Source organism: Tachysurus fulvidraco, chromosome 2, assembly GCF_022655615.1.
Source record: "Tachysurus fulvidraco isolate hzauxx_2018 chromosome 2, HZAU_PFXX_2.0, whole genome shotgun sequence".
NCBI lineage: Eukaryota > Metazoa > Chordata > Actinopteri > Siluriformes > Bagridae > Tachysurus > Tachysurus fulvidraco.
The window spans coordinates 28603646-28626876 of record NC_062519.1 but is presented as its reverse complement, the minus strand read 5'-3'; the positions used below and the strand labels follow the sequence as shown (position 1 = coordinate 28626876).

General features: G+C 37.3%; 2 protein-coding genes across 14 annotated transcripts in view; one reads left to right on the top strand and one right to left on the bottom strand.

Moving 5' to 3' along the window:
• mcf2l2 (MCF.2 cell line derived transforming sequence-like 2) overlaps window positions 1-23231 on the bottom strand; it is a 70877-nt gene that overhangs the window by 14352 nt on the left and 33294 nt on the right. For all 13 annotated transcript variants that reach the window (XM_027169806.2, XM_027169809.2, XM_027169812.2 and 10 more), the window contains exons 16-26: window positions 16220-16286; window positions 15829-15944; window positions 9053-9122; window positions 8840-8932; window positions 8622-8714; window positions 8417-8542; window positions 8002-8223; window positions 6260-6352; window positions 5866-5944; window positions 3891-3945; window positions 3662-3759 (exon numbers count right to left, since the gene is read on the bottom strand). In XM_027169806.2, the coding sequence (XP_027025607.2) occupies window positions 3662-3759; window positions 3891-3945; window positions 5866-5944; window positions 6260-6352; window positions 8002-8223; window positions 8417-8542; window positions 8622-8714; window positions 8840-8932; window positions 9053-9122; window positions 15829-15944; window positions 16220-16286 (1112 nt within the window). The remainder of the gene's footprint in view (window positions 1-3661; window positions 3760-3890; window positions 3946-5865; window positions 5945-6259; window positions 6353-8001; window positions 8224-8416; window positions 8543-8621; window positions 8715-8839; window positions 8933-9052; window positions 9123-15828; window positions 15945-16219; window positions 16287-23231) is intronic.
• b3gnt5a (UDP-GlcNAc:betaGal beta-1,3-N-acetylglucosaminyltransferase 5a) lies at window positions 19082-22698 on the top strand. The gene is made up of 2 exons (XM_027169819.2): window positions 19082-19224; window positions 21005-22698. The coding sequence occupies exon 2, from the start codon at window positions 21236-21238 to the stop codon at window positions 22403-22405; it is 1170 nt and encodes a 389-aa protein (XP_027025620.2). The 5' UTR covers window positions 19082-19224; window positions 21005-21235; the 3' UTR covers window positions 22406-22698.

The window sequence follows — 23231 nt, the reverse complement described above, 5'->3', positions numbered from 1 at the left end:
AAACCTTTTGCTGCCTTTAACCAACATCCTGTTTCCCTGGAGTATAAATATGATGTTGCACAAATGCAAAATCCATTTGTCATTCATTACTGTGTGGAATCCCAAAGACAATTCAAGACAAAAGCGCTTTTAAGAAAAGCAACAACGATGCAACAGCTATCAGTAATTGGAAGTCTTTCCCCAGATTAACCAATCAGCGGCATCTGTGAGCTCAAGTATGTGGAAGAGGGCAGACGGCAGGAGGAACAGATTAAGACCTGTTGCTAGGCTTGAAGGAAGCTTAATTATTTCTTGTGGTTGTGGTAAAAAAATAAATGGTTTCATGCCACTTCCTTGCTAAGCTGTTTGAGGCATTGCAGTTCATAATCTTCTAGGGTTGGACTAACTATGCAATGTACATAATGTATAATGTTTTCTCCCTGGAAAACCACTAAAGTACCAAAACACTACCAAATATGCACTAGCGCAACACAACTTGCCCATCAACGGCAACGTCTTACATCACTTCTAAAGTTCCATGTCAGCTGTCTTATTGAAAGTGTAAAGGACAGTTAGTTTTGCAAACTAATTTTGTGTGTGTCCTTGAAGAGGTCTTGCAACACCTTTTCTGCAGAAGCAGTGCGACAATTGTAATAAAATAGCATAATTGCCGACTCGCAGGTTCTCTAAAGGCGTTAACACATCAGCTTTCACTCCAGTCTGGGATGCCAATCTTAAAGTGATGTCAAAGCAGTTTTTCTGTTTTGAAACTAAAGCATTCTTGAAGAACACAGGATCTGACTGCCCTACAATCACAAAGTGAAACTTTTAAAAGTTTTAGAAAAGCCAGGCCCCTATCAAACACAAGGACAAAATAAACTCTGCCTACAGCTCACAGCTTTAGTCATCATTCTTTCCACAGCAATTTTCAAATCAAACAGCCAGATTGTGCCACAGTATGTGGCTTATCACTTGCTAAAGAATAAATCTTTGAGTCTCATTAGTGGAGTGATATTTCTTCAAGAAGACAGCTGTTAATATTGCAAATTATTATCAATAAATCATTTTCACAAACAGTAGCTAAGACCAAAAGAGAAAACAGCTTTTTTTGGTGAAGCTCTAAATCTGCAAAGAAATCTATAGCTACAAACAGTCTGTAAATAAGCATGCCAGTCATTAGGTTTTTTCTGTTTTGAAGGTTCCAGTGGCATTCGCGCTGGTGCACACGGGCTGGTGTGAGGCACGAGGTGCAGGTGCCAATCAACATAAAGGACGAAGCGAATCGTACCGCTCCGCTCCCACAGCTCATTTTCTCCTGCTATATTAACACAGCTATGAGCCAGTGAGCCGATGAAGAGGCCTTTTGTCCTCAGAGGGGTGACATACCTGTCAGAATCACTTACTCACGTAGGGTTTACTCTTGCAGCTCACAACAGCAGCAAATAAAAGATCAATGTACTGGTATAGTTAGTTTAGCCATCTTGAGTTGTATTGTATTCTAATGAAATGCACTCTCAATTGTGATACATTTAACTGATCCTGTATGTAGAGCTCCAGGCCACACTGTTTTATGCATTTTACAGTCTTTCTTTTGAATGGTGCAAGAGTTTGCCTTGTCTTCTGGAGACTGTGAGGTTGAATCCCAACAATAATATCAATCATAGGCGTCTTTGAGCTCATGTTGGTGGAAGAGGGTGGATAGTGTGTGTGTGTTCCACTGCATTCATCTTCTCTGGTTAATATTTGTCTTATGATGGGAGGAACCTGGCTGGCAGAGTGTAAATTAGTCAACATTAAATTAGCAAGAAAATCAAGAAACTAATACAGTACTTGATGATCTTTAATTGTAAGGCTGATTGAGCAAATACAGTACATGTATTAGCCTTCTGTTCTGGTCGAGTTTACCAAAGCAATGTGAATTTCCACACATTTTACTGAGAAAATTACAAACCCAAGAAAGCACCGTAGTTGTAAAACAAGTCTGGGCTGGAATGAATATGTTATATAGAGAGTTGAGTTTAGGTGTGCTTTTGTGATATTCAAACAAAATCAGCTACACATTCCATTTTAAAACTCAGAGCACACCAGAGGCTTAGCGCTGTGCCTTTTTTCTAATTATGTATGATTATACTTCACTTATAGACTCCAAAGGCTGGCATGAATAACAAAACCTCTAATGCCATGTGTGGGTGTTCTCTCACGTGTGAGTCTCTAGTCTCTACCTAGAATCCCTATCAACTCATTTCTGGTCTCTGTGATGGGACTGCATGTTTAATTACTGATCTTATTCACTGTAATATGTTCTGGGTATTACACTAGCAAGTCAAGACACTGACAAGTGATTTACTGATCACATATTTCAATCCATTGTGTTTAGCTAGTATTTAGGAGACCTTCACTATTGATGTTGAAGTTGGCTGACATGAATTGTGTCCATCTACAAAACTGAGCTATAAAAAATGGGACAGAATTGTGAACTTCACATGAAGCCAGGAAAATACGGCTTTGGCCTTGCATCTGTGCTGAGATGGGGAACGTGTCTAGAGATGATAATGTTCAAATTCTGGACTCAATTAGGTTATAAAATCCCTTTGAGCTGGAATATTTGGAATGATATAGCCCTGTTGATCTTCTCTAGCCTTGTACTCTACATTATGTGCATGAGCTGTTCGTTTCACACTATTATAGGGAAATCTAACCAAACTATCAACGGGTTATGGTTATCTGGGGTCATATGGCATTATACCAATTAACTGCAATCCATGTTTAAGTGCAGTGCAAGCTATTCAGTTCAGTAATAATATTTTAATTATTAATTCTTACTACTTACTATTAAGACCAATTTAAAATTAACTGTTTGACTTGAAAAATCTCAGAAACTGGGATCCAATCAGTTCAAACGAATTGGCATCACAACACTCCATGATTGATTATTTTTGTCTTTAACAGCATGTCTTGAAGTGATTTATTCCTCTCAAACAATTCAATTATAGATAAGTTGATCATTACATTTAATTTTGTGGTCAGATTGTCATGTTACGTTACCTATAAATAGTAAAGCCTCCAATCCAGAAGACTTTCTAAAAGTGGAAACACATTTTCTTACCTATGCTTGAATAAAACTCTGTTTATTAATAGTGTTAAATTCCATGAAGCTTCCACCATACAAGATCTTGTGAATTAGCTATTCGAAACAATGACATATTATTTCGAGTACATTACTTCTAAAGCTGTGATTTGCCTGCTGACATAGTCATGCTGTTACAGAAATTCAACACCTTCTGACCAAACAGATCTGAGAATTCAACAACACTGAGGGAAAATCAGTAATAATTATCCTTATAAATTATTTAAGGACATTTTCAGTAGGCAAGCGCTGAGCATTGAGCCAAATAGCATTCAATTATCCATGAATGAGAGCTTGGACTGCAGCCCTTTGGAATTACAAATAATTTCACAATTATAGACGGTGGCCTAAATACTTAACAGTAGGTAAGCAGGGAGTAGCTGTAGAATAATTGCTTTACCGTGCCTATACAAACTGCATTTCACATTTTGCTTTGTACTGCTTACTAATTAAAGATTTCTTTGTTATCAAAATCTCAAACTGAGTCACTGATTATTATATTCTGAGGCATGCTGCAAGGCTCCTTTTGCAATTGACTCTCAAAGTGAGTCTCACCTCGTTTCTGCCTCATGTTGGGACCACTGTCACTGCGCTTGTAGCCTGTCTCTGGGCTGGAGGAGTCTGACTGCCTCAGGGCCATTTTTCGGACGTTCCTGCCAGAGAAAAGCACAGCATGAGCAAATAAGACGTTGGAGCCACACAATTCTACTGACTAAATGACTATTCAGCAGGCTTTACACAAAAAGCTTGGCAGTGTACAAAAATATATATACACACAAAATACCTCATAGGAGCATGGTAAATGTTTTCAGTGATTCTTTGATGTAGCTGACTTGCTTCTGTAAGAGTAAAAAATAAATTGATTTGTTCAAGGTTTGGACATTCTCACAGCACCGAAGAATAAAGTACAATAATGAAAGACACAACAGAAAGCAGTTTCAGGCATGTACTGTATATACAACATATTAGACCATATTCAATTGTACCAAATTAGCGTTTCGCCAATATTCTGTTAGTTTGGAGTGATGTAACACACTTACACTGACAATTTTTATGTTATTATTATAGTACTAGTATTACTTATGTAGCACACCCGACACCTTGAAACCTTGAAACCTCCTTGAAACCTTTAAAGAGTTTACAATATACAACATAGTATGCAACACATTATGAATCTGTTATTATAATATAAATTTGTATACTACTTTATACAGTACTAAAATGAAAATACTCGGCCGATGTGGTCCTACAACATGTCGTGTCGACTCTCTCAGGCTGTCACATTCAAGATAGCAACAAACTACTGTACAATCCCCAGCTCTATACACCACCCGCACGTTCACAGTCTCCGGAGTTCTAATCACACACACACCTGTTGCCTATTACACACCCACACACTCGCTGCTGACAAGAGACATTCATTCAGACAGAATTTGTGATATTACACTTAGTGTGCCTTACCTGAACTCACCAAGCTTTCTGTCTGTGTGTAGATATCTTGGTTTTTATATTCTCATTTCAGTTACTTCACACTATTTACTGATAACATGATCTATTGCCTATTTTTGGACTCTGTGTGACAACCCTCTTTTTTGTGAATTACAGTATATCTGGAAGAAAATCCAGCTCACCTGAAAAGCTTTATAAAACATAATTTTGGTGAGTGTAGCAGGGCAACTGAAAAGCAAACTGAAAAAGTTTGTAGCAAGCATGTGATAGGTGTTATTGTATCAGAAAATATATGAGACAGTTATGTTCTAATGTCAAGAATTGTCCAAATGCTTAGTATATGGATCTTTGGAAAGAAGTTGTCAAATTAAAGGAAATTAAACTATTTGATTAAAAAAGCATGATATATAAAAAAAGTTTTGGATGACTATTAAATATTGCTAATCTATTGCTTGTATATTAAATATTGCTAATCTGTATACTATGTTGAACATACCTATTTGAATCAAAGTGGGTGAACAAGTCAGACAGACTACAATTTGTTTTCGAATGATAACACTTCATTTTCCCCAATGTTCTTGTTCAAAAGACATTTTAGGCCGGAGTTGTTCGGCAAAGCGACAGCCCTTCTGTACTAATAACAAAGATCTTTTTTCAGAGTAATCTTGCATGCAGAAGCATGGCTCCGCAGTGGCGATTTGATTAATAAAACAAAACCACATTGCAATCACTTTTGCCTGGACAGATTATTTATTTTCCTCTTTGCATGAGGGCTGCTGGACATGTTTCCATTAGTCTGTTTTGTCCTGACGTTGTAAGACATATATCATTATAAGAAAGTAAATACTGCATATGAATACAAAAATAATCATGTTTAGCATGAGTTACTGAGTGGCCTGAATGACTTTACAATCAATAGCCTATTTCCATAGAGGATACAACTACCAAACCAGCTGGAATTCCTAGTTATATGTTCCTCAATCCAACCACCCCATATACACACCTGGGCTTCAATTAAAAACCTTTAGCCTGCAGTGTAAATATATAAGCCTCAGCAAGTTTGAATACAATTACATGCTCTGTAACGCAAAAACAGTTCTGAACCCAGGTCAAAGGTAAATCCTAATGTTTCATCCTAAAAGAGATATTAATAAAAAGCAGGAATAATCAAACCCTTCACCACATCCTAGAGCATCCACCTCTGTAATCACCTCCTCCAGCCTGTGTGCTGTAATATGTATCAGGCTTTGACTGAATCGTGTTACAATGTGAGGGCGAGTGACCCCTGACACCTCATGTGAAAAACACACCTTTGCACGCCTCCAGTTGGCCCGTCAGTACTTTCCTGATCTCGGACACCCACGTGTTCTTCACGTCCATGGAGGAGGCCTGTGAGAGAATGCAAATCGATTCTGTGATTCACTGCAGCAGCCTGAGAGTCAACAGTGCCCCCCAGTGGTCCAGCAGAAAAATAAAACAAGAGTTGCAAGAAGCTTGGAGACATGCAGGTGCTGTGTGGGTGTGCTGTTTGTGCATGCCTGGTCTCAGTCTACTTTTTGAATTTATTTGAAAGTCAAATCTTGCAGTACAGACAAAAGACATACACACACACAATGTCTAGAAAAGCCAGAAATAAACATGGTCGAACATGACTGAAGATTCAAATAACAAAAACGCTTTTTCATGTCTTATTCTGCCCCTCACCTGAATAATGTAGACTTCCTCTCTTCCATTGTACCAGATTTCAAATTTCTTTGCGTCTCCTTTCACATTCTCTGTGATTCCTACGGCACTCATCTGCCACAGAACACATCAAACATATCCTTCTATGAGTATATTTCACTTCTCTATTTTTAAATCAATGCATCCATTTCGAATAACCTGCAGGTGAATAGTCTTTTTGCTAAAAACCGAAAGAAATCTGCTGGTTTCCTGAGACTTTAATGACATTATTTTAACCCAGACAAAAGTAAATCATTATTAATTGGCAACATTATGGAAGTGAAGTATCAAAGGTTTTATTTATAGGAAAAAAACTAAAGCATTAGTGTAGGACAACCTTTTGAGAATATGAGCTCAGTGACAGAAACCATAAATTGTTAGATGAAGCCTATGGGATGCTTCATTACTTTCAAGGGCTAAAAACTTAACACATTGGTCCTTGGTTTTAAAAGAGGCATTGCTTTTCTCTTCTCCTAACCTTAAGTTGAAAATTACGTAATTCAAAAAGACAGACTGAAAAATTTAGCATAATTATCATAGGTTTCATTTCCTAGAAAAAATAGTTTCAGTATGACAGGTTCTCCTCATCAGGAAAGAAACAAAGACACACAAAGTTTCCTTTATCACTAGCTACACGAAGCTAAATAAAACAGTCGTTGAGGCAAACTGCTTCAAGGAAGAAATTAAGAAAAGGACTGGGGAGATGTGGCCTGCCTTTCTTTTTTTTTCTGTTGCGCTTGTACTTGTCGTACGTTGGTGGAATTTTTTAATGCGGTGAAATGTTTGTAAAACAGATTAGCTCCTGTTATCACTCACATCAGAACATAGCTGTCATAGCAGTCATTTGTTCCCTCAGCAACTCATGAACTCATTTACATGAACAATGTAGCCACAACTACTGTCAAAGCTGTACATTAATCAACAAATCAGAATCGAGCATTAAAAAAAAGCTTTAACAGCACTGTGGTATAACCTGCCTTATTAATCAGGTAGCTAGCAGGCAACACTCTTTGATATTGTAAAGTAGCTAATCAATTTTACCATTACTTTCATCTACAGAAATGGCATGATGTCTAAAGTGTATTACTACATTTCTATATTGCAAAATATTTTATAAAATGTTTTTATTATACATCTTTCCGCTTTCTATGGAAAATTGTCTGTAGTGTGTGATTGTGTGAGTGAATGAGAGTATGTGTGTGCCCTGCGATGGGTTGGCACTCCGTCCTGGGTGTATCCTGCCTCGATGCCCGATGACGCCTGAGATAGGCACAGGCTCCCCGTGACCCGAGAAGTTCGGATAAGCGGTAGAATATGAATGAATGATTGAATGAATGAATGAATCTTTCCTCTTTTCTCTAGCTAGCAAGCAGGAAAAGCTGCTATAACTATCCTTAGCTACGTTAAGACTATGTGCCAATGGACTGAAGGATAAAAACAAAGGATACATTAGAACTAACTGGCTGTTCAGAATATAATGCATGTTGTTCGGTGTGGCTTCTAAAGTATACCTAGTGTTAGATATTATCCAGCAAAATTCCACTCTTATATGTGGAATTATAATTATAGGTACTATAGGTTATATGTACTGTGTTTTAAGTATAAAAGTGTCTCAGAGCAGAAACTGAAGGAACAAATGTAGAAGACATTTTGAATCTATTTTCACAAGCCAACCTGTTTGTCGCAAAGGAAGATTTAAATGAGGGCAAGCACAAAGTGCCTACCTTCAGAGAATGTTTGAAACTGTAGGATGGGGATTTCTCATGGCCATCTGAGTTCTCCTCACGCTTCTTGCAGAAGAGAATCATCTTATTGTACAAGAAGAGATGCCGCTGCATAGGCTTAAAGCGTGCCAAGTCCTTCACTTTATTGTGACCTTTTTTATGGTCTGTCCACACGTTAAAAGAGCCTTGCATGAGCAGTTTACCCAGGTCATTCAAATTACCCTAGACAGGAGAGATAACATCACCATTACAGTATGTACGTCTTTTAGCACGGGACAGCCAGATGCCTTTGCAGAAATAAGGACACAGACCAAAGAGTCCACTTGGTGAGAGTGCACACTGAATATAGAAGGCTACATTATGCACATCATGTTAAAAGTGTTTTTATAAACATTGAATTTTTGCATATAAATACCTCAAATCCAGTGATGGCAATCTGATGCATTGAATCGTTGACAGATTTTATGATATCCAACATAGTAGCCAGAGCTTCCTCTAGTTCCGCCGTGCCCTCTGAGTTCTTGCTGCATTTCAGCATCTCCTATAAAACAAAAATGTAAACAGTAACGTCAGAGATCCAAAGTCCAAATAATGATGTCATCCAAAACACTGCGTGTTACCTTCAGCATTAACTGGTACTTGGTGATTCTCTGAACAGGTTTTAGCAGGTAGGCATCTAATGAGAGTTTGTGGTCCAACCGTTTTTGACATTCCTGTATTAAAAGGAATCATTACAGTGGAAAACAAAAAATTGTTAAGGATATGTATAATCATCTGTGATATACAAAAGCAATAAGAAGAGAATTGTGAAGGCAAAATAGAAGAATTCAGGCATTACCTGAAAGAACAGGCTGTCCCCACACTGCCTCCAGAGAGCCTCAGACCGAGGTTTATTTTGGCAGTATTTCTCATAGATCTGCAACTCTTCTTTCTGTGGGACAGCAAAGCCAGACAGCCTTTCATTTTCAATCTGAACAATATCCTAGAGCCTAGAGTAAGTGCATAGCCTGTGGCACAGCTGCTTTCATCAAAGCCTTATGGTATTACTCACCCTTTTCAGGAAGCATGTTCCCACTAACTCTGGCTTCTCCACACAATTTTCCAGCTCTTTGAGAAAAGTCCTGCACGAAAAAACGACAAGTAAATGAACAACATAAGAAGGAAGTGAGAGCAATTCAAATCTTCAAGTGTTATTACATCATGTAATAAATAAAAAAAAAATGATAGGGCTTATTGTAATGGGAAAATAATTAAGTAAGGTGCGGTGCTTTCTAGTAACAGCATGTCTGGAAATGTTTAATTATATAAATAAAATGGCATTATGCCAAAGGTTAAGGGTTGATTGATTCCCAAAATGAATCACAACGTATAGATATCTATAAGTATGTTTAAAAAAAAAAAAAGAAATGTAGATGGAGCCCAAATGCAAACATATTGGGAGACTACAGATTAGTATTATAAATAGTATTGGGTTTAATCATATTTTTATTTTAATAATATGTTAACAAAATGAATTGCGCTACTATATGGCCCTTCAAAGACTCACAAAAATGCAGATGGGTAAAAATTTCAGACCTCTGATCTAATGCGATTTTTATGGTATTATAATCAGATTATATTATAATGAACTAATGTCATTAGGCAAGTAAAAAGAAGGCTCTCATTTCAGCAGTGATGACTGGCTAACAGTAACATGAAGCTAGTAGTACAGGCTGCATGACTTCCATTACCCTGCACAATTGAGAAGATTTAAACTAATAATAATAATAATAACCTTTATTTTCTATAGCGCCTTTAAAAGAACATCTCAAAGCGCTTTACAAAAGCAAAATAAAAACAAGAAAAATACACACATAATATAAAGATTAAAATTAAAACAACAAAATAGACTATAAAATAAGCACTATGTAAAATTACAAATTAGTCAAATTAAAACCTACCCTAAAAAAATTAGTTTTGAGTTGAGATTTAAAAGTACCAAGAGATGTTGCTTGTCTTATTTCAATTGGTAAAGAATTCCACGGTTTTGGAGCTAGTGAAGAGAAAGCCATATCTCCCATCGATTTTAAACGAAGTTAAAGGAACAGTTAAAAGACCAGTTTCAGAAGAACGAAGGTTGCGAGTTGTAACATAAGGAATTAAAAGCTCAGTCAGATAGTGAAGAGCCAACCCATGTAAGGCCCTGTAGGTAAGACCCAGAATCTTGAAATCAACCCTAAATCTAAAGGGGAGCCAATGTAAGGACTCCAAAACGGGAGTAATGTGATGTTTTAACTTAGTTCTAGTGAGTATTCTAGCCGCTGAATTTTGCACTATCTGTAATTTGTTTAAGCTAGCTTTAGACAACCCAGCCAACAAGGCATTGCAGTAATCAATACGGGAAAACACGAAAGAGTTGATCAGTCTCTCAGCAACAGAAAATGACAGCATTGGACGCAATCTGGCAATATTTCTGAGATGGAAGAATGCAGTTTTAACCATATTTTGTATATGTGGCTCAAATGTTAAATTGGTAAAATTACCCCTAGATTCCCCAATTTTGTTTGAAATTCAACATTTGAACCATCAAGAGTTAGCTTGACTGACCCGGCTTTGCGTAGTGGGTGGGGTGAGCCAACAAGCATAATCTCAGTCTTTTCACCGTTAAGACAAAGAAAATTTTCTGTCATCCATTCTTTCATCTTAGAAATACATTCAGAAAGAAAAACAACAGGCTCACTTTCATTAGGTTTAAAATGAATATAGATCTGAGTATCATCTGCATAAAAAATTTTTTGACTAAGTGATCTCAAAAGCTGGCCAAGAGGGAAAACATAAATATTAAAAAGCAGAGGGCCCAAGATTGATCCCTGAGGCACCCTAGATTGAACAATGATCTAAATCCACCCATGGCAACAAACTGCTTCCGATCACTGAAGTAGGACTTAAACAAATCTAAAACAGTATCAGTGACACCAAAAACCTTTTCCAGACGCGTAATTAAAACTGAATGATCAACAGTGTCAAATGCGGCACTGAGATCAAGAAGGATCAAAACTGAAAGATAGCCTGAATCTGAGGCAGTTAATAAGTCATTGGTAACCCTGACCAGGGCAGTTTCTGTATTATGGAATTTACGAAAGCCCGATTGCAAAGGCTCTGTTCTCAGTTAAATGAGAAATTAACTGAGTAGCAACAACTCGCTCCAAAAGCTTAGCAAGAAAAGAGAGATTAGATATGGGACAGAAATTAGCAAGGTTCTCATAGTCTATATTTGTCTTTTTAGGTACCGGGGTGATCGCAGCCGTTTTAAAAGCTGTCGGGACAACCCCAGTACACAGAGAGTAATTTATAATGCTCAAAACAATGGGACCCAGAGAAGTAAGACATGACTGAAACAAACCAGTGGGTATGGGATCTAGTAAGGAGGTGGCTGCTTTCATTTTAGAAACCTCTACAAATAAACAATGCATGTCAAGTGTCAAAAATGTTGAAAACATAGAACCAGAATAACAAGGACTAAAGACAACAGAAGAAGACAATGAAGAAGGAGCACATAAACCTCTACTAACATTATCGACCTTTGTGCCAAAGAAATGCAGGAACTTATTACAGAGATGATCAGAAGCAGTAACATGAGACACAGTTTTATGATTTAGCAATTTGTTAAGAGAGTTGAAATGTTATCTTGAATTTCCTTGATTGTCGTTAATCATTAGAAAAATTATCAGATCGGCAGAAACAATACCAGCCTTATATTCTTGTAGGCAGTCTTTCCAAATTTGATGATGTATATTCAGACCTGAGAGACGCCACCTACGCTCCATTTTACTGCAAGATGTCTTCATCATACGCAGATCTTAATTATACCAAGGAGCAGGACATACATATGAAACAGAGCGTGACTTTAGAGGAGCAATTACGTCCAGGCCAGATTAGAGAGCAGAATTTAACATGGACACCCTTGTCTCTAGAGAATCAGATGGAGAGAAACTACTTAGTGAAGAGTCTATGAAAACAGAAAAGTCCGAAGGGTCAATTGGATATTAAAATCCCCAAAAAGAGAGTTCTCTCAAATTTGAGGCACAGATATGACAGCAGATCCGCAAACTCGGATAAAAAGTCGTCGTTTTCTTTAGGAGGCCGGTAGACTGTAGCTATAGCAGTTGAGTGACACTCGGAAACTGACGAGACATTCAAATGAAGAAAACAGAGGAACAACTACAGGTCTTAATTTGTATTGCTGGTTGTACAATACAATAATGCCACCACCTCTACCAGTGGATGGCGGAAGATCAAATAACCCAAAGCTGGCAGGAGTAAGTTCATTAAAGAATAGACCGTCCAATTGTTTGTGCCATGTTTCGACTAGACTTAAAAAGTAATGAAAAGAACCTAGAGGCCCAAATAATCTTTTAAATACATATTTACATATTGTTTCCTTACTCCTGCACTGAACAGGTTTGTATGCTCCAGGCTTAATTACACTCATCTCAAGTTGCATCCACAACTGAGGCAAAACTGAAACTTAAACAGGTGACTGTTTAGCTTAAAAAAATGCTTGTGCTTTGGGTTTTTTTCTAATGCTATTCTGGCACATTGTATACTGTGAGCATGATTACAAACATTTTATTTGAAGTCATATGATCTAATTTTGCTTTTAAACGGGTTTGGTTATAAAAGAAGTAGTTTTTGAAATGCAAACATTTAGCTATTAGATTGAACTACTGTACACCACATAGCCAATTTTTGTGAATACAGGACCATGACACCCATTTGTGCTTGTTGGACATCTCATACCAGATTTAGTTCTCCATAGTTGCTGAAACAGCCTCGACTCATCTGGCTTTCCACTAAATGTTGGGGCGTTGCTGTGGGGATTTGTGTTCATTCAGTCACAAGAACGTAAATGAGATCAGGCACAGATGTTTGGGTGAGGAGGTTTGGGGTACGGCCAATGTTCCACTTCAACCTAAAGATGTTCAGTGAGGTTAAGATCAGGACTCAATGCAGACCACTCAAGTTCTTCTACTCCAACCTTGTCAAACTAAGGGCGTTCTCTAAAGAATTTGCTTGGTGCCCAGAGGCATGGTCATGCAGGAACAGGTTTAAGGCCCGAAGTTCAAGTGAAAGGAAATTTTAATACCATAGCAAACAGGAACATAATAATGTATACAATAATGTAATTCCAGCTTTGTAGAAATAGTTTAGGGAAAGACTGTGATGGTCAAGGATCCACAAAACATTTGGGATATATTGTGTATGATTTATGAAAATTGATGTTGGAACTATTATGTTTTGAAAATCTCAAGAGGTTTGTTCTTGTGAACAGTGATTAATAGACTCTGGACATATCTGAAGTGTCATATAAAATAAAATGACTGCAGAGCACTAATGGACAAAAGCACGCAAGAAGATGTTACAAAATGATCTATGCGTTCATTATACCACAGTGACCTTTCATAACAACTGCTACTCATCCTAAAAATCACTGAAAGCAATGCCATGTTTGTGGCAAGTGCCATGTTTGTGGCCTGAAAACCAAAGCTCTGTAATAAACTAATCATGTCGGTAACCCACTGACACTGAACTGACGCTACAGTGATTTACTGGCAGATTAGAGCACAGGCTAATCTTATTTGTTAAAGGGTTAAAACAATAGGAAAAAATGCATTCCAACATTAAAGCCACACACCAACTGCACAGCACTGAGAGCAGAGTATAATGGTGTGTTTGCTCTGGGATGGCCTGCAATTACTGTGGGATCAACAAATTCCAGGACGAATGTACAGCAAAATGTCACCGCAATTTAGACTGGCTAAATCCAAGTCCTGACCTCAATCTCACTGAAAATCTGTGACGTGATATGAAGCTGGCTATTCAAACAAAACATACAAGGTAACATGGACAAATTAACCCACTTTTCTAAAGAGCAATCAACGGACCAGTCAGTAAATATTGTAAGAGGCAATGAGGGCCGATACATTTTAAATGATTAAACAGAAAATTTCTTGTTATGTTTTTAAACTTTCATACAATTTCATGTGAATATGTTGGAGAACAAATCACACAGTAATTTATTTACAGCTTGAATAGGCTTTAAGTTTTGCCTACATCTGCAAGACTATAAAAAGCTTTCTGTTATCTTTTATAACACCTTTTCCACTTGCTTGGACTTGTGACCTTGTTATGCAATACTATTCTATAAAAACACATGATCTAAGCCAAATTTGTATCTAAGATTTACATTTGTGTGCAATATTGTGGATGTACAGTTCTGTAACTGTATTACTATGAAAATGAGTAAAACATGATAAATAATTAATTCATTCATTCATCTTCTACCGCTTTATCCGAACTTCTCGGGTCACGGGGAGCCTCAGGCGTCATTGGGCATCAAGGCAGGATAAATAATTAATAATAAAGTTAATTCATTAGTTGAATTAATTAATCAGCTTTACATTCAAGAAACTAAGAGTAGACCGAGCATGGTGTTGAGCATCTTCGTACCATCGGACTGTTACGGACATAACATTGCTGATGCCTCTGTTTGTGTATAGTGAAGTGAGGAAAAAAATGGAGATGTTTTGACTACATCTATTGCAATATCAGCAAACTTTTAACATTTTCAGATTTTACCTCAAATAGCACTTTGCTTGCTCAGTTGATGAACGACGTCTTGTTTCTGTAGCTACTCAACATACCCACACACCCCCTAACTGGATCAGCTGCCAATTTCCACCCACAAGGGGCATGTGTGCCAATCAGGACTATTTCTTTGGCTAATTTGTGTACTATGCTGAATAATCACCCTTAAGTCTGCATGTTTATGCAATGCAGCTACTATTTATTATTAATATTTTCTATTTATTACTATATTCTCTTCCTCTGCTTTCTGTAATGATAAAGACACTTCTCTATTAAGTCCTGAAGAGATGACCGAAGATTATTTGTTAAAAATAACAAGGGCAACGGCAAGAAATTATGGCTTTTGAAATAAGCCCATTTACCTTTTCATGCTACAGTACAGCCAGATAAATTGATAAAAAAAAATACACACAACTTATTCTAACCCTAGAGTTAACTGTAAAACATGACAGCACCATTAAGTTACGGAAACTTATTTCTTCTCATTAACTCCAATAATCAAGCCAAGATTTCACAAAGTAAACTAAAAACAATTTCATTTAAATTTGAATTAATCCATTGCCTTGACTACTTCTTTAATTCAGCAGATGAATGTTTAACCATCTCGAAATGTTTTAAAGTATCTGCATTATGTGTATTATACAGTATGTGCATTATATTAATTTTCAGTGGCTGGATTGTATTTTCTTCCTATATAACTTCCTGTATAACTGGTCCAATGTTCTCTTATTTCATAGTCAAATTGCCAATGATGATAGTGGTGGAATAGAGTTGCGCTTATCTTAAGGTCTGTATGTAGGAAAAAAACAGCCCCTCTCTGCTTGCCTTGCATATTTTAACCCTCACAAAATCACATTATACACAAAAATGCTCGTGTGAATCAAGAACTGGGAGTCACCACACAAAAAAAAATTTGGATGTGTTAATACAAATATGGAAACCATAAGAACATGCCAAAAGGGACAAACACAAAATACATGACGTGGAACATAAGAAAGAATAGATCTTGTGAGATCTTTAGAGTTTTCTGTCCTACTGTATACAGATATCTACATTTTAGAGCATGCAATCATTTAACTTATGACAGGAATGTAGAGAGCATGTGTGTCAAACAGTTCTGTGATTAATGCCATGGTGGCTTCATGTGAACATGCTAGACTGTAATTTTAGTTTCGCCTTTATTTAAGAATCATTTCTTGCCTATTATGAAAGTCGTAGATGTCGGCAAGATTGCCAAAGAGCACGTCCTTCTTGTTTTCCAAAGCAGGTGGTATTAGATGCATCATTTCTGAATTCTCCAGTGCGGCAGCATAGCCCTTAGAGGAAAAAAAAAAAACAGTGTAATTGACAACCCTGTATTTAGAGAGTATATGTCATCAGTTTAGTTTATCTTTAAAACTATGTCAGGACTTTCTGGTTAGCTCCAGGTGCAGTCTATAAAAACTATGCTATTTAAAGACATACAAGATATGCTAAATAAAATGTATCAAAGTGTGTTGCATTTGACTGTCTCATACCCATACTGAACAAGTAGTCAGAGCACAAGGTCGATTCATGAGCATAACGTTTAGTCTTAAACAGCCCAACATACCTCAATTATACTTTGGAGCTCCTCTACATAGAATCTCTCCGTCTCAATCAGCTCATTCATAATGTGTCTACGAGGAGAAACAGAAAGAGTGTCTGTGCTTAAAGAGAAAATAAACACACTGAGATAGAAAAATGTGTAGGACACATTTTATAAAGAACTATTAATGGGGCAATGTTAAAGTTTAAAACGACTTCTGTTTTTTAAAAAAAATCACAGGTCACATTGTAGAAAGAAAAAAAGGAGCTCACAGGCTTGCACTTGTTTTCAAACATGCACTTTAAATGGTCGCAGAGATGCACTTTATGTGTTATCTGTGTTGTGTACTTAGTCCTTCGTTCTGTGTTGTTTTATGTAGCACAGAGTTTCTGGAGGAACGTTGTTTCATTTCATTATTTACTGCACTAGCTTTACAGTATGTGGCTGAAATGACCAGTAAAGCTCCTTGACTTGTGATCATGTGACGTCTGTGCTTTTCCGTTTGCATCAAACCACCTTGGCTGACAGAAACCAGACAAACCACTTTTCATCTTCAGAAATGTGAAGCAATGTTTGTAGTTAACATACATACAGTAAGCACACGGCTTCAAAGAAAATACTGATCGAGTGACAGATTATAAGCCAAATACGAAATACAATACAACTGAAATTCCTTACACAAGATTCACACGAGAAAATAATTCATTCACCACATCTTGTTTTAACAAATGGTCCAATGCCTTTTTTTTTACACCTCAGACAGTAATAATGCGTCATGTTTTTTTTAGTCTGCAACAGAGGTGGCAAAAGTACACACATCCTTTACTCAAGTGGAAGTACAGATACTCATTTTTTTTAAAAGACTCCAGTAAAAGTAGAAGTAGTGACTACACTCTTTTACTCAAGTTAAAGTAATGGGCTCTGACATGTACTTAAGTAAAAAGTCGTTGTTACTACTACCTGTTTACCTGTTACTACTATATGTGTGTGTGTGTGTGTGTGTGTGTGTGTGTGTGTGTGTGTGTGTGTGTGTGTGTGTGTGTGTATGAATATATAATTTTGGAGTGTGCTGATAGATATTTGTGTTCATCAGCCACAAGATTGTTACGAAAGGCAGGCACTGATGTAGGTGAGGTAGGGTGGAGTCAGCGTTCACATTCATCCCAAAGTTGTTCAGTAGGGATGAGATCAGAACACAACCACATATAGCAGGAAAGGTCAGGTGACCCAATACTTTTGGAAATATAATGTATACCAAGTGTATCACCAAGGCCATATCCCAAACTGTAGGGAGATTCCAGCTCTGTCCTTGAAAACAACTCAAAATTATTGTGATGTTTTACAAATGACAAAATTAATGTTAATTAAATTAAGCACTTCGTGTTTTTTGGGTTGACACCAGGGGCGGTTCTAGGATTTCATCTTTAGGGGGGCTTAGCCCTCAGTGAGAATTTAAAACAAGAAGAGTTTTATATTATATATGACAACTCTGGTAATAAGAATAGTGAAATTTCACTGCTTTTGGTTGCCGTCTTTGCGTCTTTCCGCCGATTAACGTTATAGATAAACGCCTCCAGCTCTGACTGCGCGTGCACGCTGCGCGTACCTGTGCTTTTCCGTTCTAATAAAGCAGACAGCTGAAGACGCACTTTTGAAAGACTACAACACGCGTGTAAAAGCAAAGTAAAAAAAAAACGCTCTTGGATCAAACTGATAAATAGTTTTCTTTCCCATCGACGACATGTCCTGCATTTTAACGTATTTTTTATTGGCTGAGATTACAGACAGGGGGCTGAAGCCACCCTAATAAAGGTCTAGAACCGCCCCTGGTTGACACATTTCGCAACGCATTCGCCAGGAATCCTTTTTGATGCCGATTATTTCAAACATCTCCCTCATATATGGCCATGTGTGTTCAGGAAGTGTTACTTCCCACCTCTGCTCTGTAAAACGTTTTAAGTCCAAGTTAGCTGGACAGTGCAAACAAACAAACAAACAAATAAATAATCAGCAAGATATTGACAAAGGTTTATGAATTCAGTATCAGAATTCCAACATTAATATATACCTTGTGTTTTTAAAAAGGATTGTATTTAGTATTCCAGATTTCTATATTTAGTAAAATTAGAATTATAATGTTTTATGATTCAAACTTTTCTTCTATTTTTAGGTGCTGTTGTGAACTTTCCCAGAGAAGACCAGGAGACTTGAATTTCTTGTGCAGTAGTCTTTATTGTAGAGACATGACGAACACTTCAAGTCAGAACGTTACTGTACTAGCACGGCTGCTGCAGTCACAAAGTCTGACTTAAAGTTGTAATGAAATTTATATCATTTTAGGGGCAGTCTCTTAAGATAGAAACGAAAAACTTGTTTGACAATCCATGCATGAAAGTATGCATGCAGCCCCACCCCAGATCTTAATAATAGGAATGAGTTCATCTCCGATTCTTTGCATTCCTTCTTGTCTCAGACCTTGAAACAAATGGCCACCCTAAACAGATGACATCCTGAGTTACCTTGCTTTTTCCTTTTATCTTAATGTGAGAGGAAACATATATTGTCATATGCCTTCTTCTTTATTGTCATATGCCTTCTTTAAAAAAAAGCAAATAAAACAATGACTTGAAATGATTTTCCTACAATGCCAAACACATCACTGGGCAATATGGCAACTTTCCAGATCTATAGACTTTTGTACATATCTTCTTTATGTGAGTATACATTTAAAGGTTTGATATTTATTTAAAAATTTTTTTGCACTTTTCTTACTGGTTTTCTCTTCCTTCCTCTCAAGACCAGCCAATCTGACTCAGATGACTCAAAAACAAACTCCTGTGTGACAGGGAAAACTTGGAACATCCTATTCACAGGCCTAATGGCTAACTCTCCTCCCTCTGTAGTCCCACCCAGAAAGAAAGAAGCTCCGGTTCAGGCCTCAGTCACATGTTAACTCAGACTGAGCACACATGTTTGTCAGGCTCCTCTCAGGGACAAATTTTCATACAGGAATGATGGCTCGTTCACTGGTAAGTCACACTATTTCATAAAAAGGAAAGTGGATTTTTTTAGTATAGTTTACACAGTACCACTTTCACAATGTGATTCTGTTTAAAATGACAGCATTAAATCTGTGGGGAGAAATTCATTGGCATAAAAACTACACGCTGAAGGTTTAACTTCTAGAAATTGGCTTTTTTATCTAGAAAGTGCAACCTGTATTGCCTGTGAGTTTTTAGATAAGATTGTAGGAATGTTCAAACTAAAAAACAATATTACTTCTAAGTAGCTTTTTTTTTGGTTCAGCATTAATTCATTATAAGACTTAAAAACTGTAATACAGTATGTCTGCACTTTTTTAAACTGATTTCCCCAAGGTTGTATTTTTTTTTAAATTCATTTTAAAATTCAACTTTCGTTTAATTGTCTCAAAACAAAACGGAAATAAAAACACTCTGAAATGTTTACATGGCTGTAAAAACAGCTGACCTATGGACTTCAATCTCAACCACCTATAATTAGTTATAAGATTCCCTCAAGTTGCTAACATTTTCCACTCAGATTCTACACATGTACAGTAATTCAGTGTAGACTGAGGTTGGGTGCATTGTGTGTGTCCTGTTAAAAATATGTACATGTACTTTTTAAAGTCCAGGTCAAATTACAAAAATTATGCTCATTTTACAATTTCAAATTGTTAGACGCTTATTCATTAAAAAATCTGTTCAAACACAAATACACTATATAAATGTAGATACTTTTTTTCCATCTACGTAATAAATCTGTAGCTACTTTATACTGCTTTAAACAAATCGAGCAACCGTAATTCACAATGTGTATCAACGGGATCAGCTGATAATATATTTTTATGTTAATTTTTAATTTTTTAAATCAGTGTTCACTGTAAAGTGCTTGAATATTGCATTAATAACACAGCTTGTTCAGCAGACCTGTACTTTGTCCTACTTTTACTATTCTTTACTGTTTGTCATGCAAGACCAGGGGTGAAAATATGTTTGTATTTTTGTATTATTATACCATTTACCTTCATCTATACATTTAAAAAAAATCTGTTTTCAAATGTGGTTGAATTTAATCAATGACATTTTAGACTGTGTTTATTCAATTACTCTGAATAGTCTATTTGGTATCTCAAAGTTAATACCAATGTGCCGTTTCAATGGGCTATTGAAATAGTCCAAGTCCTTTGCTAAAAGAGAACAGGTGCCAGCAACGGCACAATACAGTAAAACAAAGTGAGCTAAAAAGAATCCAAAGCTCTTTAATAAACCGGCCATTTGGTGCCTATTGAAAGATTATTCCTACCTCTATTATTTCGAGGCCATGCTTTTTTGAGGGACCCCATTGTTGCGTGGTCTGCTCTTGGATAGATTTGCTGTGCTAATGATCTTTTTTGTCCTCAAATTGTTTACACAGCACTTAACGTGTTTTCATTCTCTCTAACCTCTAAAGCCTTCTATTGTTTAATGAAGCGCTAGGCTGGCTTTTTTATATTTTATGAGAAGTCCTGTATGAAGCTCCATTTCTAGTTTACAAACAGCAACAGTTGGTACACGTGAACCTCTTTTGACTGGTATTCCTGCCAGTTTTTTGTTAGCCAGATAATTTCCATATTAAAATTAACCGAGATAATGCCACACCCACTGAACTCTAATGGAGTCCGGTTACTATGCAGGGTCATCATGTCATCATTCAGCATGCAATTGAGAATTTAAAATGTACAGATACATATCAGTTTATTAATCAATCATCTTTCATCTTCACTAATGAAACAATGTTCCTTTCCAGACTGCCGGTCCCAGGTTGCAGAGGAATATGAACAAACTGGGTGACAATGCTGAGGCAAAACAGACAGATATGAACTTATCTAATTCTGGTTGAAAAAGTCAAGAACAACGCAATGAAGTCCCACTTGTTTTTACTTTGAACATATGCAAAGGGTTTGTGTCTTATAATGGAACTCAGAGAAGTTTGATTTGAAAGCAGGGATTCAAGATCCCCTTATAGGACTTGAAGTGAATGGATTTGGGATTTCTTAAAGGTATCAAAATGTTTATGAATTTCAGAAGGGTCCGAAAATGGCATTTCCTACAACTAATTTCCATGTGCTGTGTCTTCTCAACACTCATCCTGGGCTGGGAGCAGTTAGAAAATGACGTTGTGAGCCATATAAAGTCCTTCTCTTACCGCTACCTGATCAACAGCTACGATTTCATCAACAAATCATTCAGCGTGAGCCGTGAAGAGGCTACAAGCTTTGGTAGATTTCCGTACCTCATAGACCACAAGAACATATGCAGAGAGAAGGATGTGCTGCTTCTTCTCTTTGTTAAAACCTCCCCAGAGAACTTTATTAGAAGGCAGGCGATTCGCTCCACATGGGGTAACGAGACTTACATTAAGAAGGAGCTGGGTGTGAATGTGAAGGTGGTATTTATTATGGGTGTGCACCCAGATGGACACAAACGAGGTGCCATTCAGAAACAGCTCCAGGCTGAGGACCTGAACCATAGAGACCTGGTCCAGCAAGATTTTCTGGACACATTCCACAACCTTACTGTGAAACTCCTACTACAATTCCGCTGGGCACATGCCAACTGTGCCCATGCTCGCTTTTTAATGTCTGCCGACGATGACATCTTCGTCCACATGCCTAACCTGGTCCGCTTGCTTGAGCAACTCAGCAGTCAGGGGGTTGTGGATCTCTGGGTGGGACACGTTCACCGTGGCTCGCCTCCTGTGCGACGCAAGGACAGCAAATACTACATGCCCCTCCAGATGTACCAATGGTCCTCCTACCCAGACTACACGGCAGGGGCTGGTTATGTAGTGTCCCAGGATGTGGCTGCCAAAATTTACCAGGCCACTTTGTTCCTTAATGCCTCTCTCCACATCGATGATGTTTTCATGGGTATCTGTGCAATCACTGTTGGGGTTTCACCCCAGGAACATGTTTACTTCTCAGGTGAGGGGAAAGCCCCCTACCACCCATGCATTTACGAGAAGATGATCACCTCTCATGGACATGCGGACGATGTTGGCTATCTCTGGAAGGTGGCCACATCGCAAGAGGTAAATGGCATCTCTTCAGGTTTCTTTGGGAAACTATACTGCACTGCTGTGAAAATCAGGCTGCTTTGTTGGCCTTCCTATACAAAGAAATATTCTTGCAAAGCAGCGTTTTCATGAAGTACTATGAGATCTACTCTGTCGATCAGTATTGAATTGTACATTTTAATGTTAGGAATTTTATTTCAGCATTTGTTTACCTCTGTTTTTGGTAGTTACAACAGCCTCAATAAAAAACCCGTTCTTCAGCTGAGTATTTCGGCAACATTTGAAAGGGCTTTTTAACTAACTGTAAAACTGTGTGCTATTACATGGTTCCACTTAAAGGTTCTGCTGTTTTATTTATTTTTTATGAGCACTGTTTTCTTGCTTTGATTTGGATTGCTGTTTTAAATTAAACAAATCAAACCTCACACACTCTTTGAATATTTCTATGATCTCTCTCCATTACTTGACTTTTCCTGCTCACACACACACACACACACACTTAACCCTTCCTACTGTATTTACAGTCACTTCCTGTCACTGATATTTACCAGGTTTTCACAGACCACATCCTTTTCTCTAAATAATTCCATATGACAAGTTTCTGGAACTTGCATTCTTTTACTTCTCGTGACCATATTAGGATCTAGATAAAGAGGAAGTTGAACCACGTAAGGCTCTAATATAACAGCCGTTACTTTTATTTTTCCACTACCTAATTCTAAAAATATTTCTAATATTATCTTGGGGTTCAACAACCAGCCAGATTCAAATAATCCCAAGAAACTCCTTTGTAATGACTTTAGCATGTCTGAAATAATGTACTGTTTGAAGAAATATAAACTAAACACAAATCTTTACTCCACACTGACAGATTTTTAAAGCAGACATTAATAAATTTAACCAGATACTAAATATTTCCCCTAATATTTTCCCTCTGCTGGTATAAATAAGTCAATAT

Bases quoted from the DNA above. Each gene is read 5' to 3' on its own strand.
- b3gnt5a (XM_027169819.2), top strand. From the start codon at position 21,236: ATGGATTTGGGATTTCTTAAAGGTATCAAAATGTTTATGAATTTCAGA.